A 17,483-nucleotide genomic window follows, 5' to 3' on the forward strand; every position below is an offset into this window, starting at 1 on the left:
ACCAAAGGGTCAGCAGGAAACCGGGAGTTCCTCTTGCACTTGGCCTTGTGCAAACCTGTTCTTGACCAAGGCCAGGGCAGTATGCAACCAGACCTCGACTCTTTGCAACTTCCCCCCAGCAGAACTCACAACCTCCTGTCCTTAACTTAGAAATACCCCTGGGGCGGAGCCCGGCCCTCCCGGCATCCCTGCAGAGCCTCGGTCCACTCCAAGCAACATTTATTGAGGGTGGCGGGAGCCGCGCTGGACAGGGGCCGGGGCTGGCCTCGGCGTCCAGACAACAGGTTCTATAGAACACGTATATACAGGGACGGGGCGGGAGGGGCCGAGACGCTAGCTGGGGACTGCGCTGTACCCTCAGACGGCAGACGCCAGCTTCCGCTTGGTGCTCTCGCTGCAGCGGTTCAGGATGAGGTCAGCGCTGGGCCGCGGGGGCACCGCCGGCTGCGGTTTAGAGCGCTGGGTCTGCGGCTCCTCCTCTGCGGGCAGAGCAGGGCCGAGTCAGAAGCCCCGCCCCGAAAGATGGCCCCGCCCACAGTGATCTCTGGCCCCGCCCCGCCGCGTTCTCTAACTCCTGCTCCGCGCTCTGGCCTCGCCTCGCGGTCGTGCCTCTCCCTCTGACTCCGCCTCCGCTCCCTAGCTCCCGCTCCTCCTCTGGCCCCGCCTCCAGCGTCCGCCTCTCCCTCTGATTCCGCCCTCTGGCTCCGCCCCCCCGCTGACTCCGCCCCTAGGGCTTACCCGGCCTGCCCCCTTCTGCTGCACTCACCGAGAGGGCTCCCGGGGCTCTGCGGTCCCGGCCGCGCCTGGCGGCGTCGCTGCTGCAGAAAACGGACGCTGTTGCGGCGATAGGCGTCCTGGCTGAGGCGCTTCCGCGACCGCTGGTGGATGCTGTGCGCGTTGCGGATGGACGACCTGGCCCAGCGGGACAGGGCGTCGTCAAAGCCCGAGCGCTCCCCTGCCCCCAGGGACTCGATGAGCCCTATATCGCGGCCAGGCGCGTCCAGCCCCTTTCCCCGGTGAGGGTTCTGCCTCTCCTGCCGCTGAGAGCCCCCGCCCCGGCACTGCCAAGCTGCCTAGACAGAGCGAAACCGTGATGCGCCCCCCTCGACCCCGCCCAGCCCCGGGGAACCCCGCTCACCTGCGGGGCGGCGCCCCGCGCTTGATCTGGCGTTGGGCCTGGGACACGTCTTGCCCCGACTTTTGCAGGTACATGGACGGGAAGTAGCCTGTGACGTCATCTTTCCTGCAACAGAGGCAGCCCTTGAGGCTGGGGCAGTCACCTGGGGGTCGCTCAGAGGAGGGGTTTCAGGGCTCTCTCTGAACAATTGGGGTTAGGTCAGGCTGAGAGGTTGCAAACAACCGGACACCTGCCTCTGTGGGCCTCAGTTTCCTGGTCTGTGCAACTGAGACCCTTCCAGCAATCCTTCCACAGTCTATGCAGGGGTGGAGGTTAGCAGATCCAGGTCACCGCAGGGAACAGGTATTTGCTATAAGACACTGGCAATAATGGGCAGGGCACGGTCGCTCACGCCTGTAATCCCAGTACTTTGAAGGATCGAGGTGGGAGGATCGCTTGAGGCCAGGAGTTCGAGACCAGCCTGGGCAACATAGCAATAGATACCTATAGATACCTCCCAAAAAAATTAAAGAAAAAAGAAACATTGGCAGATTATATTTGCCAGTTTTTCTTTTATGTTAACTGCCTTCTGTCTCCTACGAACCTTTACCTACCTCCAAGCTACCAAATTCTGTGCTTTCTTCCAAATACTTTCCCCCCGCCCAACCCCAAGACAGAGTTTTGCTCTTGTTGCCTAGGCTGGAGTGCAATGGTGCGATGTCGGCTCATTGCAACCTCTGCTTCCCAAGTTCAAGCAATTCTCCTGCCTCAGCTTCCCAAGTAGCTAGGATTACAGGCATGTGCCACAACGCTTGGTTAATTTTATATTTTTTTAGTAGAGACAGGATTTCACCATGTTGGTCATGACTGGTCTTGAACTCCTGACCTCAAGTGATCCACCCGCCTCAGTCTCCCAAAGTGCTGGGATTACAGGTTTGAGCTCCCCATCTGGCCCCAAACGCTTTTTAGTTTCAGGTTTTACTCTGGGATAAACCTGTGATCCATCTGAAGTAAACATCTGTGCACGGTGTGAGGTAGGGGTCTGGGTTTGTTTTTTGCTTTTTTTTTTTTTCAGTATGGAAATCCACCTGTTCCAGCACCATTTGTTGAAAAGACTTTCCTTCTATTTTCAATATTATATTTAGGAGTTAAAAAAAACCCAAAACTTTGCATAATACAAGGTTCACATAAAACCCTAATTCTTGGCTGATGGGAGGATCACAAGAAGATTATCAGGGACACAGGATGGGGGTTAACGGAGTATGTGTCTAAAAGGCTGAGAAATGCTGCCTCAAAGCCCTCTGGCCCAGAGCCCGGCTGCAGGTATGCATGTTGTGGTCCTAGCTTTAAGATAAGCTTGCAGCAGGGCGCCAGGCTGGTCCTGTGACCTAGGGCTCTGAAGACGCCAGCAAAGGCCCAGCATGGATGCTCATTCCTGTAATCTCAGTGCTTTGGGAGGCCAAGGCAGGAGGATCTCTTGAGGCCAGGAGTTTAAGACTAGTCTTGGCAGCATAGTGAGACCCCATCCCTACAAAAAAAATTAAAAAACATTAGCCGGATGTGGTGGTGCTCACCTGTAGTCCCAGCTACTTGGGAGGCTGAGGCAGGAGGATCACTTGAATGAGTTATGACTGTGCTCCAGCCTGGAAGTCAGAGCAAGACCCTGTCTCAAAAAATAAATAAATTTGTAAAAAATGAAGACACAGGAAAGGACCTGGGAGGCCCTGTGGCTCCAGGGAAATGGCTCCACCAGCCACTAGAATTCTGTGATCCCCAGAACCAGAAAGAAAAAAAAAAAAGTTAGTATTTCTGCATTCATTTGGAGGATACACAGATGGGAAGGCAATGGAAGCTTTTTTTTTTTTTTTTTTTTTAAAGAGACAGTCTTACTCCATCACCCAGGCTGGAGTGTAGTGGTACAGTCATAGCTCACTGCAGCCTCCAACTCCTGGGGTCAAGCGATCCTGTCACCTCAGCGTCTTGAGTAGCTGGGGCTACAGGCATGTGCTACTACATCCAGCTAATTTTAAATTTTTTTTGTGGAGACAGGGGTCTCCCTACATTGCCCAGGTTAGTCTTGAACTTGTAGCCTTGAGTGATCCTCCCACTTCAGCTTCCCAAAGTGTTGGGATTACAGGCATGAGACACCACACCGAACCACAAGAAAGCTTTAAAAGAAAAAGGAATGATAAAAGAATGTAATCTTTTTTTTTTTTTTTTTTGAGATGGAGTTTCGCTCTTTGTCGCCCAGGCTGGAGTGCAATGGCGCGATCTCGGCTCACTGCAACCTCCGCCTCCTGGGTTCAAGCAATTCTCCTGCCTCAGCCTCCTGAGTAGCTGGGATAACAGGCTCCCACCACCACACCCAGCTAATTTTTCTATTTTTAGTAGAGACAGGGTTTTGCCATGTTGGCCTGGGTGGTCTCAAACTCCTGACCTCACGTGATCATCCTGCCTCGGGCTCCCAGAGTGCTGGGATTACAGGCCTGAGTCACTGCACCCAGCCAGGAATGTAATTATTCATACAACAGTTCACCGTGTTGCCAGAGAAGGAATAATAATAGATGGTTAGGGAAAGATCCTAAATCACAAAGCAAAGATGCATGCACTTGGACAAGGACATTGGATCCCCACAAGACAGGCCAGGGTGGGCTCACCCCTCCCTGCTACTGAGATGGAAACTGAGCCCAGAGAGAGGCAGTGGCTTACCCAGAGTCCCAGGGACAAGTTACCCCAGATCCCCAAACAGTCCCACCCTGGGTGGGGCTGACTCGGGTGGGTGCCCTGGATGGAGCGGAGCCCTCCTACCTGATGACCCACCAGCCGTCCAGGAGCTTGTGAATGACCTCAACAGCTTCGCCCTCGAGCAGGGACACCTCGTCCTCCTCCACAGCAGCGTAGGCCTTGATGGCAACGTACGGCTCGCCTGGTCCACGGCGGGGGCACAGAGCACGGTGTGAGATCTGGCCAGCCCGGGGCTCGCCACCCATCCCGTCTTCTTCTCTCTGCACCTGGGCTTCCTCCAGGCACTCCAGACCCACCCAGGGCCCACAGTGCCCCTCTTCTGGGTCTCCTCCCCCCATCCTCCTACTCCATCCCGGTTTCCCTCGGCAAGCTCCTGCTGGCACCCTCTCTGGGGGCACACTCTGGACTTCTGCCCTCTGCCCCCTACACCCAGGTGAGCTTGTCCACTCCCATTCATTGCCACCCACTCCGGGGACCAGATTCCACAACAATGAAGGTCTGTCCAGACACCTAAATATGACAAGAAACCAGCCATGAGTAGGTGGGTGGAGCGCCTGTCCACGTGGCACTGGGAACTGCTTGGCTGTGGCTGTCGGCCTGGGGGCTGCAGGCCTTCCCAGTGTTTAAACAATAGCCACAGGCTGGATGAGGTGGTTCCCGCCTGTAATCCCCGCACTTTGGGTGGCCGAGGTGGGTGGATCACCTGAGGTCAGGAGTTCAATACCAGCCTGTCCAACATGGTGAAACCCCATCTCTACTAAAAATACAAAAATTAGCCTGGCATGGTGGTGCACGCCTGTAATCCCAGCTACTCAGGAGACTGAGGCGGGAGAATTGCTTGAACCCAGGAGGTGAAGGTTGCAGTGAGCCAAGATTGCATTACTACACTCCAGCCTGGGTTGACAGAGCCAGACTTTGTAAAAAAAAAAAAAAAAAAAAAAAAAAAAAAAAAAAAGGCTGTAAATCCACATAAAAGGGTGAAATCACGCCATTTTAAAATGTGGGTAACCAGGCCAGGGGCAGTGGCTCATACCTGTAATCCCAGCCCTTTGGGAGACTGAGGCAGGCGGATTACCTGAGGTCAGAAGTTCGAGACCAGCCTGGCCAACATGGTGAAACCCGTCTCTACTAAAAATACAAAAATTAGCTGGGTGTGGTGGCACATGCCTGTAATCCCAGCTACTCGGGAGGCTGAGGCTGGAGAATCACTTGAACCCAGGACAGCAGAGATTGCAGTGAACCGAGATCACACCACTGCACTCCAGCCTGAGCAAGGGAGTGAGACGCTGTCTCAACAACAACAACAAAGATAAATAAATAAATTAATTAAATAAAATGGTAACCAATTCTATTATAGTTTTTTTTCGAGCTCTATGCAGGCCCCATCCAGCCCCAGCACTGCCAGTTTTCCCTTTCTGGTCAGTGATGACGCCCCCACCTCCAGGCAGCCCTCCTTCCTGAGCCTAAGGTCTGCTGGTCCTTCAGTTTCCCACTGGACCTGACCACATACCCACAGACATAACTGACCTCCCACCCTCCCCCATCGTTTGCTCCTCCTCCTGGTTCCCTGTCCGGACCAAGGATATCGCAACCTGCCAGGGCCCCCCAAGCCAGAGAAGATGAGGTCTCAGCCCTGACTTTTCTGCCAAGCCAGCAACCAGCCCAGACTCCAGAGCAGTCACTCAACATCCCTGGGTCCCGCCTGCCCCTTTCTCCCACACCCCTATGGCCTGGGAGGGCAGGGGGCACCTGCATAGTTGGGCTCAGGGTCTTCCGTCTCGTCGGGACTGTCCAGGGGCTCGAGGAAGGATGCTGGGATCCAGCCTCGCTTTGCTTTCATCTGACAGAACCACCAACCTGTGCCAGAGATGCGGGAATGTGACTGAGGGGTGGGACCCGGAGGCTCCCTGCAGCCATCAGGGACGGTGAGGACACAGGGACACAGACACACCGATGTCCAATGCTTAGATTTGGAAATGTCACCTTCACCTCACTGGACAACGAGGTCACATGCATGCATGCACATATGCTCACAGAATCATAGCTCTGAGCCCACTTCATAATGAGCAGACGGTCCCATACCCACCCAGACAGAACACTCAGACATGCACCGCCCCGGCCTGCCATGCACAGATGCCCACAGCCACTGCAGGGTGCACACTCAGAGACAGGGCGACTCGCAGTGTGGGGAGGACATTCAGGGCCCCTAAAGGAACCAGAGTCCTCCCAGGGGCCAGGCTGTCTGAGCCTTGGCAGGGGGCTTGTGGCTGTGGGTTCCTGAGCACCAGGGGAAGGAGCCCCGTAGGGCGGGAGGTCTGACCGCTCTCGCTCTTCTCCACGACCTCCACCACGTCCCCCACGGCCAGAGCCATCTCGGAGCCTGAGGTCTTCTCATAGTCGGCAATGGCGCGGTACGTCTGCAGGATGATGGGACCGGTGATGTCTGGGGCAGAGGGAGGGCAGGGTGAGTGGGCACTGCGGGGCCCATCTGGGCCTCCAGAACAGGTGCTGGCGTCCTGAGTCTCTGCTGCCTGCATTTCCTGAGCGCATAGCGTTCTCCAGGCTTTGGCCTCCCAATTCAAGCATGTCCTTGTTCTCATCTGAAGAAGTTAGTGAGCCTTTCTCAACTTTAGTTTCTTTTATGGAGACAGAGTCTTGCTCTGTTGCCCAGGCTAGAGTACAGTGACATGATCACAGCTCACTGCAGCCCTGGACTCCTAGGCTCAAGCAATCTCCCTGTCTCAGCCTCCTGAATAGCTGGGACTGCAGGCATATGCCACTATACCTGGCTAATTTTTGTAAAGACAAGGTCTTGGGACAATGCCCAGGCTGGTCTTAAACTCCTGGGCTCAAAGGATTCTCCCACCTCAGCCTCTTAAAGTGTTGGGATTACAGGCCACTGCACCTGGCCTTTTCCCAACTTTTTTTTTTTTTTTTTTTTTTTTTTTTTTGAGACGGAGTCTCGCTCTGTCACCCAGGCTGGAGTGCAGTGGTGCAATCTTGGCTTACTGCAACCTCCACCTGCCAGGTTCAAGCAATTCACCTACCTCAGCCTCCCAAGTAGCTGGGACTACAAGCACCTGCTACCACGCCCGGCTAATTTTTGTATTTTTAGTAGAGATGGAGTTTCACAATATTGGTCAGGCTGGTCTTGAACTCCTGACCTCAGGTGATCCACCCACCTTGGCCTCCCAAAGTGCCAAGATTACAGGCATAAGCCACAGCACCTGGCCTTTTCGTAACTTTAAGGTGCACTCGAATGCCTGGGATTTTGCTAAAATGCCTATCCTGTTCAGTAGGCCCACCGTGGGACCTGAGTGCATTTCTGACCAGCCCCTTCATCCAACCGAGGAGGTGCTGATGCTGTTTGTTATTGGCTGAGGTCAGTCTTCTCAAACTTCATATGTTGAAGTCCTAACCCCCCAGTTAGGGCCACTATGCCTTAGAGTGTGGGTGTATTTGGAGATAGGGTCTTGCAAGAGTTAATTAAGTTAAAATGAGGTCATTAGAGTGGGCCCTAACCCAACAGGCCTGGTGTCCTTATAAGAAGAAGAAAAAGCCGGGCACAGTGGCTCATATCTGTAATCCCAGCACTTTGGGAGGCCTAGGCAGGAGGGCTGCTTGAGGCCAAGAGCTTAAGACCAGCCTGGGCAATGTAGTGAGACCCCATCTCTACCAAAAAATTAAAAATTAGCTGGGCATGGTGGCACACACCTGTAATCCCAGCTACTTGGGAGGCTGAGGTGGGAGGATCGCTTCAGCCCAGGAGGTCGAGGCTGTAGTGAGCTATGATCACACCACTTCACTCCAGCCTGGGCAATAGAGAGAGACCCTGCCACTGAAAACAACAAAAACAAAATAGTGGCTGGCACAGAGTAAGTGCTCCACTAATGTTAGCTATTATTATTATTGTTGTTATTAGCAGTGACTGTGCAATAATATTAGAAACTGCCACAGCCCTGCATCACCTCTGAAGGCCATGTTGGCCTCCAAAACCTGTTCATTCATTCAGCCACAAACACTGCCCCGGCTGCCGGGAGCCAGGGTCTGTGCTGGTCTCTGCACTGCCACCTGCAAAGGGCTCCTTTCAGTCTCCAAGGACCTTCCAAACATCCAATTCTTCTTCGTCTTCTTTTTTTTTTTTTTTTTTTTTTTTCTGAGATAGAGTCTGGCTCTGTCACCCAGGCTGGAGTGCAATGGCACGATCTGGGCTCACTGCAAACTCCGTCTCCCAGGTTCAAGCGATTCTCCTGCCTCAGCCTTCCCAGTGGCTGGGACTACAGGCGCCTGCCACCACACCTGGCTAATTTGGATTTTTAGTAGAGACGGGGTTTCTCCATGTTGGCCAGGCTGGTCTCGAACCCCTGACCTCAAGTGATCCTCCCACCTCGGCCTCCCAAAGTGCTGAGATTACAGGCATGACCAACCGCACCGGACCCAAAGACCCAATTCTTCAGCAGGGTAGCTGTGAGCCCTCCCGATCTACTCCCAGCCCCCGCTCTTTTCCCTGAACACCCCCCAACTCTGGATCTCCTCGGGGTGACCCTGCCCCTGGCTGCCCCACTGTCCTCTCACCCGCCGCGGTACTCTTGCCGTCTTTGGGCAGCAAGTATGTCTCTGGCTTTTTTGTCCTGAGGAGAGAACAGTCTGGGTGAGACCCTCGGCTTCCCACGGAGGAAGGAGAGGCGCTGGGTAGACTTACAGAGGAGCTCCCCAAGAGAAAAGGGACCTGGGGAAGGGAAGGGGCACTGCGGAGAGAAGAGAGCAACTGGACTGGCTGAGGAAGGGCTTTGGGAAGTGACAGGGGCGGGAGGATCTGCTCGGGCAGCCCAAGGGAGGGACATAAGGAAAAAAAATTTAAAAAATAAAAAAAAAAAATAATAAAAAACAATTTTTCAATTTAAAAAAAAATTAAAATAAAAAAAAAATAGGACACTGCATAGCCTCTTGCAGACTCTAAGGATGCCCTAAGCCTGGGAAATGCTCTTGGGAGCTCCCAGGCCATCTTCTTTCTTCTTCTTCTTCTTCTTCTTTTTTTTTTTTTTTTTTTGAGACAGAGTCTGGCTGTGTCACCCAGGCTGGAGTGCAGTGGCACGATCTCAGCCCACTGCAACCTCTGCCTCCAGGGTTCAAGCGATTCTCCTGCCTCAGCCTCCCAAGTAGCTGGGTTTACAGGAGCACACCACTATGCCTGACTAAATTTTTATATTTTTGGTAGAGATGGGGTTTCACCATGTTGGCCAGGATGGTCTGGAACTCCTGACCTCAGGTGATCCGCCCACCTCGACCTTCCAAAGTGCTGGGATTATAGGCGTGAGCCACTGTGCCCAGCCTCTTCCTCCTTCTGGAGCCCTGAGAGAGCAGGCAATGAGGAGCGGACCCCACTGTGGAGTCCATCCTTCCCCCACCTCCCAGGCTGATGAGAACTGCCCTTCCTTGGACCAGGGGACACCTTCAAGGGTCAATAAGTGCCGGCCGGAGCAATGCTGCCTGTCTGTGTCTTGGCAGCCTGGGTGCCTTGGCGAGGGGGTAACGGCCTGTCCTCACGCCCCCCCACTTTGAGCTTCGGTGACCAGAGAGGGGTGGAGAAGGGGACTTCCACAGCCTGCCTGGAGCTCCCTCAGCCTCTCAGGTGCCTTCCACACAGGGTCCTGGGTACAGGAGACCCCAGACCTGCTCAGTACTTAGCGGAGGCATCAACCCCACATCCTTCTGGGGAGCTCCGCAAGACACGCATTGCTTCTTCTGATCCTCACTGCCCATTATGGAAATGGAGAACCTGCGTTCAGAGGGCAGTGGTGGCCAGCTCTGGGTCCCATGGCCAGGTGGCCGCAGGGTCGGGATGAGGACCCAGGACTTTGGACCTCCGGCCCTGAGTGCTTCCCCCAGTGCCCTGAGGTGTGAAGGATGAAGGTGGAGGCTTGGCGGGGTCACAGGGGCTGGAGGCGGAATCTGCCTCCTCTTTCTGGCTGTGTGGCTCTGAGAAGGCGGCTTTCCCTCTCTGAGCCTCGGTTTCCTCATCTGCAAAACACGGAAAGTCCCACCCCCCTTCCCTCTCCCGCCTGGCAGCGTGAAAAGGCCACTCACTGGTTGTCTGTGGGGAGCTTGAGGTCGTTGGGGCGCACCTTGAAGAAGTCGAGGAGGTGGGGACAGCGGGAGATCTTGGTGGGCAGGCTCATAAGCGTGCTGCAGTACTCAGTAAGCGTGCCCTGGCGGTTCTCGGCGGCCCGCTGCCCGTCGAACCACCTGGGAGCTGGCACCAGAGAACATGAGGTCAAGCCCGAGAGGGGCTGGGAGGGCAGGTGAGCCCCCGCCACCAACCCCCCGACAGGCGGCTCAGCCCCGCGCTCACCTGGAAGGTGGGGGATGGTCCTGTTCTCTGGATTGATCGCCCCTGCCTCAATAGGGAACATTTCTTTTAAGGTTTTCTAAACATTAAAAAGACAAGAAGACGTGAAGGAATATTTGTAGTTTACAATACTTGGAAAAGCACGAGATTGGAAGTGACCTAAATACTTCTCAAAACTACCTAAAAGGCTGAGTGTGGTGGCTCATGCCTGTAATCCCAGCACTTTGGGAGGCTGTCGTGGGTGGATCACTTGAGGTCAGGAGTTCAAGACCAGCCTGGCCAACATGGCGAAACTCCATCTCTACTAAAAATACAAAAATTAGCTGGGAGTGTTAGCACACGCCTGTAATCCCAGCTACTCAGGAGGCTGAGGTGGGAGAATCGCTTAAACCTGGGAGGCGGAGGTTATAGTGAGCCGAGATGGCACCACTGCACTCCAACCTAGGTGACAGAGTGAGACACTGCCTTAATATCTCGGGCCTAGAAATTTCAGTGGCAATCTGGATTCCTTGATTAGCAGAGGCACTGACCTCTCTGCCTCCCACGTGCAAGTCACCAGCAAATCCTTTTGCTTCCAATCCCCAAATCTCTTTGGGATCTGACCGCTTCCCACCAACACCACCCTCCTGGCCCTAGCCACTACCAGGCCCCCGTCCACCCTTGTCTGTCCTCAATCCAGTCGCCAGAGGGATCCTCTTAAAACTCAGGTTGGCCAGGTTCAGGGGCTCAAACCTGTAATCCTAGCAATTTGGGAGGCTGAGGCAGGAGGATCACTTGAGTCCAGGAGTTAGAGACCAGCCTGGGCAACATAGTGAAACCCCATCTCTGCAAAAAACAAATCAGGAAAAGGAGCCAGGTGTGGTGGTGCACGCCTGTGATCTCAACATGGGAGGCTGAGATGGGAGAATTGCTTCAGCCCTGGAAGTTGAGGCTGCAGTGAGCTGAGATCGCACCACTGCACCCCAGCCTGGGCGACAGAGCAAGACCTCATCTCAAAAGAAAAACAAATATTTTTTAAAAACTGATAACTCATTCTTAAAAAGATACAAATGTAAAATTTAGGAAAATAACTACCATTGGGACAACAACCACAAGGAGAATGTTTACCAGCAGGTGCATTTGTTATTTGGGATCTAGAACTTGGCTTTGTTTTTCTTTTTCTTTCTTTTTTTTTTTTTTTTTTTTTTTTTTTTTTGAGACAGAGTCTTGCTCTGTCGCCCAAACTGGAGTGCAGTGGCCGGATCCCAGCTCACTGCAAGCTCCGCCTCCCGGGTTCCCGCCATTCTCCTGCCTCAGCCTCCCGAGTAGCTGGGACCACAGGCTCCCGCCACCTCGCCCGGCTAATTTTTTGTATTTTTCAGTAGAGACGGGGTTTCACCGGATTAGCCAGGATGGTCTCGATCTTCTGACCTCGTGATCCGCCCGTCTCAGCCTCCCAAAGTGCTGGGATTACAGGCTTGAGCCACCGCGCTCGGCGGTCTTTGTTTTTCAAAAGTGGTAAGAATGGTTCCATTCTAGGAACGTTCTGGGAGATCCTGTCTGTTTTACTTTAAAATGAGAATTTGGTGTTTTTCATTTTATTCATTGTTTTCAGCAAGACTTCTTAAATGCTTCAGGGGGAAAAATGTTTTTTAAAATGCTCCCTTAGCTTTGGGAGGCCAAGGCAGGAGGATCACTTGAGGTCTGGAGTTCAAGACCAGCTTAGGCAACATAGTGAGATCCCCGTCTTTACAAAAAACACAAAAAATTAGCCACACACGGTGATGCGCACCTACAGTCCCAGCTATTCAGGAGGCTAAGGCAGCAGGATCACTTGAGCCCCAGTGGTTGAGGCTGCAGTGAGCTATGATTGCACTGCAGCCTGGGTGACAGAGCAAGACGCTGTCACAAAAATATATATAAATAAATAAATCCCCTTTAACTGTGGTCTGGGAGGGGATTCTGGGTTCTGTAGTTTCCGCACCACCTGGGCTAAGGTCCTCCCCAAAGGGTAGAGCTGGAACGGTGGGTCCCTCTCCCTCCTCTGTCCCCACACTCACATGGAACTCATAGATCTCCGTGAAGCGCCGGTACACCACCTTCTCGGACAGGTCCTGCCATTTCACCAGAAACATGTACACCTGGGGGAAGGCCAGAGTCGGGGGGACCCCATTCAGCTTCCAAAGAGGCTTTGCTGTGTGCACCCAGGATCCCACTACCCCCTGGAGGAAGTCCAGAGGATTGGGTGAGGGACATCTTTGGGGTGGTCCAGGATTGCAGAAAGGGCACAAACGTGGACCCCAGTGCTGCCACACCCCAGCCTTGAGACCCAGGGCAAGATGGTCAGCTTCTCTCAAATGGACTCATCCGTAAATTGGAGATAAAAGTAGGACCTAGGCTGGGCACGGTGGCTCACACCTGGAATCCCAGCACTTTTTAGGACTGAGGTGGGAAGATCGCTTGAGTTCAGGAGTTCGAGACTAGCCTGGGCAATATAGCGAGATCCCCATATCTACTAAAAATACAAAAATTGGCTGGGTGTGGTGCCGCACATCTGTGGTCCCAGCTGAGGCAGGAGAATTGCTTGAGCCTTGTAGGTCAAGGCTTTAGTGAGCTATGATTGCACCACTGCACTCCAGCTTGGGTCGGGAGGGGAGGGGAGAGTCAGGCAGGTTGGGCATAGTGGCTCATGTCTGTAATCCCAGAACTTTGGGATGCCAAGGCAGGTGGATCACCTGAGGTCAGGAGTTCGAGACCAGCCTGACCAATATGGTGAAACTCTGTCTCTACTAAAAATACAAAACTTAGCTGGGAGTGGTGGTGGGTGGTTGTAATTCCAGCTACTTGGGAGGCTGAGACAGGAGAATTGCTTGAACCCAGGAGGTGCAGGCTGCAGTGAGCCGAGGTTGTGCCACTGCACCCCAGCCTGGGTGACAGAGTGAGACTCCCTCTCAAAAAAATTAAAAAGAAGACAACATCGCATCTAAGATCCACTGCCCTGGATGCGCAAACTGAATCTAATGAAGAGAAACTCAAACCAAGGGACACTGTACAAAGTAACTGTCCTGCTCTCTGCAAAACATCAAAGTTGCAAAAGACAAAGACTGATTAAGACTGATCCAGAATCAGCTGGACGCGGTGGCTCACGCCTGTAATCCCAGCACTTTGGGATGTTGAGGTGGGCAGATCACCTGAAGTCAGGAGTTCGAGACCAGCCTGGCCAACATGGTGAAACCCTGTCTCTACTAAAAATACAAAAATTAGCTGGGCGTGGTTGGCGCATGCCTGTAATCCCAGCTACTCAGGAGGCTGAGGCACAAGAATTGCTTGAACTCGGGAGAAGGAGGTTGCAGTGAGTGGAGATCGTGCCGCTGCACTCCAGCCTGGGTGACAGAGCAAGACTCCATCTCATAAAAACAAAAAACAAACAAACAAAAAAAACTGATCCAGAATCCACATGGCGAAACCCTGTCTCTACCAGAAAATACGAGCTGGGCGTTGTGGCGGGCACCTGTACTCCTAGCTACTCAGGAGGCTGAGGCAGGAGAATCTCTTGAACCTGGGAGGCAGAGGATGCAGTGAACCGAGATTGCACCACTGCACTCCACTCTGGCAACAGAGTGAGACACTGTGCCAAAAAAAAAAAGAAAAAGAAAAAAGATAAAAAGGCCGATCCAGATTAAATCCAGATTAAAGAAGGTTAAAGGCCATGACATTGATCCTTGACTGGATCCTAGACCTGAAAAAAGTTTTTACTGCAGAGGACAAGTAGGATAATTGGGGGAATCTCAGTAAAGTCTGTGGGTGGATAATGGTGTTTTGTCCATGTTAATTTGCTGATTTTGACACGTGCATTGTGATTATGTAAGAGAATGCCCTTGATTTTAAGAAATGCCTAACAACTAGTATTTAGAGGTAAAGAAACACGTCTTCAACTCACTCTCAAATAATTCAGAAAATATACCCAGAAAGAGGCATGTGGATGAAGGTGAGGGAAAGATTATTGGAGTGATTGGTACTGTTTTGAAGCCCAGTAAATTTCAAAACTGAAAGTTACAAAGAAAAGGAGAAAAGTGACTAGGCACGGTAGCTCACGCCTAGCACTGTGGGAGGCTGAGTCCAGAGAGTTGCTTAAGCCGAGGAGTTCAAGATTAGCCTGTACAGGTCCGGCGCAGTGGCTCAAGCCTGTAATCCCAGCACTTTGGGAGGCTGAGACGGGCAGATCACGAGGTCAGGAGATCGAGACCATCCTGGCTAACACAGTTAAACCCCGTCTCTACTAAAAAAATACAAAAAACTAGCCGGGCGAGGTGGCGGGCACCTGTAGTCCCAGCTACTCGGGAGACTGAGGCAGGAGAATGGCGTGAACCTGGGAGGCGGAGCTTGCAGTGAGCTGAGATCCGGCCACTGCACTCCAGCCTGGGCGGCAGAGCGAGACTCCGTCTCAAAAAAAAAAAAAAAAAAAAAAAAAAAAAAAAAAAAAAAAAAAAAAAAAGATTAGCCTGTACAACATAGTGAAACCTCATCTCTACAAAAATTTTAAAAATTAGCCAGGAGTGGTGGTGTGTGCCTGTAGTCCCAGCTACTCAAGGGGCTGAGGCAGGAGGATCGCTTGGGCCTGGCAGATCGAGGCTGCAGTGAGCTATGATCGCACCACTGCACTCCAGACCTCATTTCAAAAAAACAGGCCCAGGAACGGTGGCTTCCAGCACTTTGGGAGGCCGAAGCGGGTGGATCACTTTGAGGTCAGGAGTTTGAGATCAGCCTGGCCAACATGGTGAAGCCCCATCTCTACTAAAAATGCAAAAATTAGCCAGCTGTGGTGGCGGGCAGCTGTAATCCCAACTACTCTGGAGGCTGAGGCAGGAGAACAGGTTGAACCCAGAAGACGGAGGTTGCAGTGAGCTGAGATCACACCACTGCACTCTGGCCTGGGCAACAGAGCAAGACTCTGTCTCAAAAAACAAAATGCAACAAAAAAGAGAAAGGTCTTGGCACATAGGACTAAATGTTCCATACAAGCTTCATTCAATTTCCTAAATGTAGCTTCTCCCTGGCCTTCCTATGGGATTAGGGGACCCAGTGGACTGGCCTGTCTGAGCAGGCATTTGTCCAGCCTCCCGGGGGACAGATGGGAGGACTCTTGGCCTCTGTGATGGTGTCACCCTACTGGAGAGGATAAGACTCTAACTGACACTACAGGCAGCTGGAGAGAGAGAGAGAGCTTTAGTTTCCAGGCCTCCCTCCTGGGAGGGCCACTCTCTGATAGCGGGGCTAGTCAGGGAAGGCTTCCTGGAGGAGTGGGCCTTGGACCTGAGAGAGTGCTAGGCTGCCTGGCCATGGCAGGGGAGCAGAGAGAGGACTCCTAGTGAAGGCTGAGGGCCTGGCTGGGAACACAGGCGGGGACAGTAAAGGGCTGGGGCCCAGGGCGGGTCCAAGGGAACTGTCTTCCAGGGGTGGAGTCCAGGATCAGAGGGGTAGATCCAGGCCCAAAGACCAGGGACTGGGTGCTAAGACCCTGCCCCCTTAGTCCTCACTGGAGCTGGTTGGCCTTGGGACTGTAAGGGTGGCCGCGGTGTCCCTCCCATATCCCCACCATGGGATCCCTTCCACCAGCTACTCACATAGTGCTGGTTGGGTACGAAGCGCTTCTCAAAGCCCAGCAGGGCGATGTGACGGATGAAGGTGTCCCCCATGACTGGGTGGCCTCTAGTGCTCCCTGGCACTTCCAGGCTGTGCCTTAAATGCACTGGAAAGAGGAAGTCGCTTTTGTCGCGGTCGGGACAGGGGGCAGGGAGGGTACAGAAAAGGCTTTGCTTCTTCTTTCAGTTTCTGGGGACTCTTCAGGCTTGCAGGGTGTGAATACGGGCAGAGTCACATTCACACACACCTGCAGGGACAAGGAAAAGGGTTTACACTTGTCCTTCCTGTCGCCTCCATGGGCCCCATGGGTTTTGGGGGTGAACCAAGCTGCTCCTGCCTCAGGGCCTTTGCATTTGCTGTGTCCTCTTGACCATCTTTCCCCCCTTGACCATATTCCCGCCTTGACCATGTTCCCCCCATTCATCGTCTTCCCTCCATAACTCTCTCCTCCATTTCTCTGCCCAAATGTCACCTCTTCCGAGAAGCCTTCCTTGATAACTTCACATTGCATAGCAAACTTCATCTCTTCCTCAGCCTCTTCCTGCCCCCTTTTTCTGCAGAGCACTTATTATCATTGATGCATCACCAATTGCATGTTATTTTTCTTTATTATTATTGCTATTATTATTTGAGACAGGATCTTGCTTTGTTATCTAGGCTCAAGCACAGTGGTGCGATCAGTTCACTGCAGCCTCCAACTCTTGGGCTCCAGTGATCCTCTTGCCTCAGCCTGTGGAGTTGCTGGGACTTCAGGTGCGTTCCACCATGCCCGGCTAATTTTTTACATTTTTTTTTGTACAGACAGGGTCCTGCTATGTTGCCCAGGATGGTCTCAAACTACTGGCCTCCAAATGATCCTCCTGCCTCTGCCTCCCACTGTTTTTGTTTTGTTTTGTTTTGTTTTGAGATGGAGTCTCGCTCTTGTTGCCCAGGCTTGAGTGCAATGGCGCGATCTCGGCTCACTGCAACCTCCACCTCCCAGGTTCAAGCAATTTTCTTGCCTTAGCCTCTTGAGTAGCTGGGATTACAGGTGTGCACCACCATGCCCAGCTAATTTTGTATTTTTAGTAGAGAAGGGGTATCACCCTATTGGCCAGGCTGGTCTCGAACACCTGAGCTCAGGGGATCCGCCCGCCTCAGCCTCCCAAAGTGTTGGGATTAACAGGTGTGAGTCACTGCGCCTGGTCTTTTTTTTTTTTTTTTTTTTTTTGAGACGGAGTCTGGCTCTGTCGCCCAGGCTGGAGTGCAGTGGCCGGATCTCAGCTCACTGCAAGCTCCGTCTCCCGGGTTCACGCCATTCTCCCGCCTCAGCCTCCCGAATAGCTGGGACTACAGGCGCCCGCCACCTCGCCCGGCTAGTTTTTTGTATTTTTTTAGTAGAGACGGGGTTTCACTGTGTTAGCCAGGATGGTCTTGATCTCCTGACCTCGTGATCCGCCCGTCTTGGCCTCCCAAAGTGCTGGGATTACAGGCGTGAGCCACCGCGCCCGGCCTTTTTTTTTTTTTAAAGACAGGGTCTCTGTCACCCAGGCTGGAGTGCAGCTGCACAATCATAACTCACTGCAGCCTCCAACTCCTGGGCTCAAGTAGTCCTCCTGCCTTGGCCTCCCCGGTAGGTTGGGACTACAGGCACGTGCCACTGCACCTGGC

General features: G+C 53.0%; 1 protein-coding gene across 1 annotated transcript; it reads right to left on the reverse strand.

The window, feature by feature from the left end:
• Nucleotides 1-202: 202 nt before the first annotated feature.
• On the reverse strand, nucleotides 203-15,981 carry NCF1 (neutrophil cytosolic factor 1). Its single transcript, XM_050783740.1, has 11 exons — nucleotides 15,815-15,981; nucleotides 12,251-12,331; nucleotides 10,215-10,290; nucleotides 9,950-10,115; nucleotides 8,438-8,493; nucleotides 6,183-6,305; nucleotides 5,612-5,719; nucleotides 3,926-4,043; nucleotides 1,139-1,243; nucleotides 767-912; nucleotides 203-479 (listed from the first exon to the last, which is right to left on the reverse strand). The coding sequence occupies exons 1-11, from the start codon at nucleotides 15,884-15,886 to the stop codon at nucleotides 358-360; spliced, it is 1,173 nt and encodes a 390-aa protein (XP_050639697.1). The 5' UTR covers nucleotides 15,887-15,981; the 3' UTR covers nucleotides 203-357.
• Nucleotides 15,982-17,483: the final 1,502 nt, after the last annotated feature.

This window comes from Macaca thibetana, chromosome 3, assembly GCF_024542745.1.
Source record: "Macaca thibetana thibetana isolate TM-01 chromosome 3, ASM2454274v1, whole genome shotgun sequence".
NCBI lineage: Eukaryota > Metazoa > Chordata > Mammalia > Primates > Cercopithecidae > Macaca > Macaca thibetana.

Coding starts and splice junctions, on each gene's coding strand:
- NCF1 (XM_050783740.1), bottom strand. CDS start 15,886: ATGGGGGACACCTTCATCCGTCACATCGCCCTGCTGGGCTTTGAGAAG. Junction 6,306..8,437: donor CGGCAAGAGTACCGCGGCGG/GTGAGAGGACAG, acceptor CCTCTGCCCCAG/ACATCACCGGTCCCATCATC. Junction 913..1,138: donor CGCGGGGCGCCGCCCCGCAG/GTGAGCGGGGTT, acceptor CCGCTGGGCCAG/GTCGTCCATCCGCAACGCGC.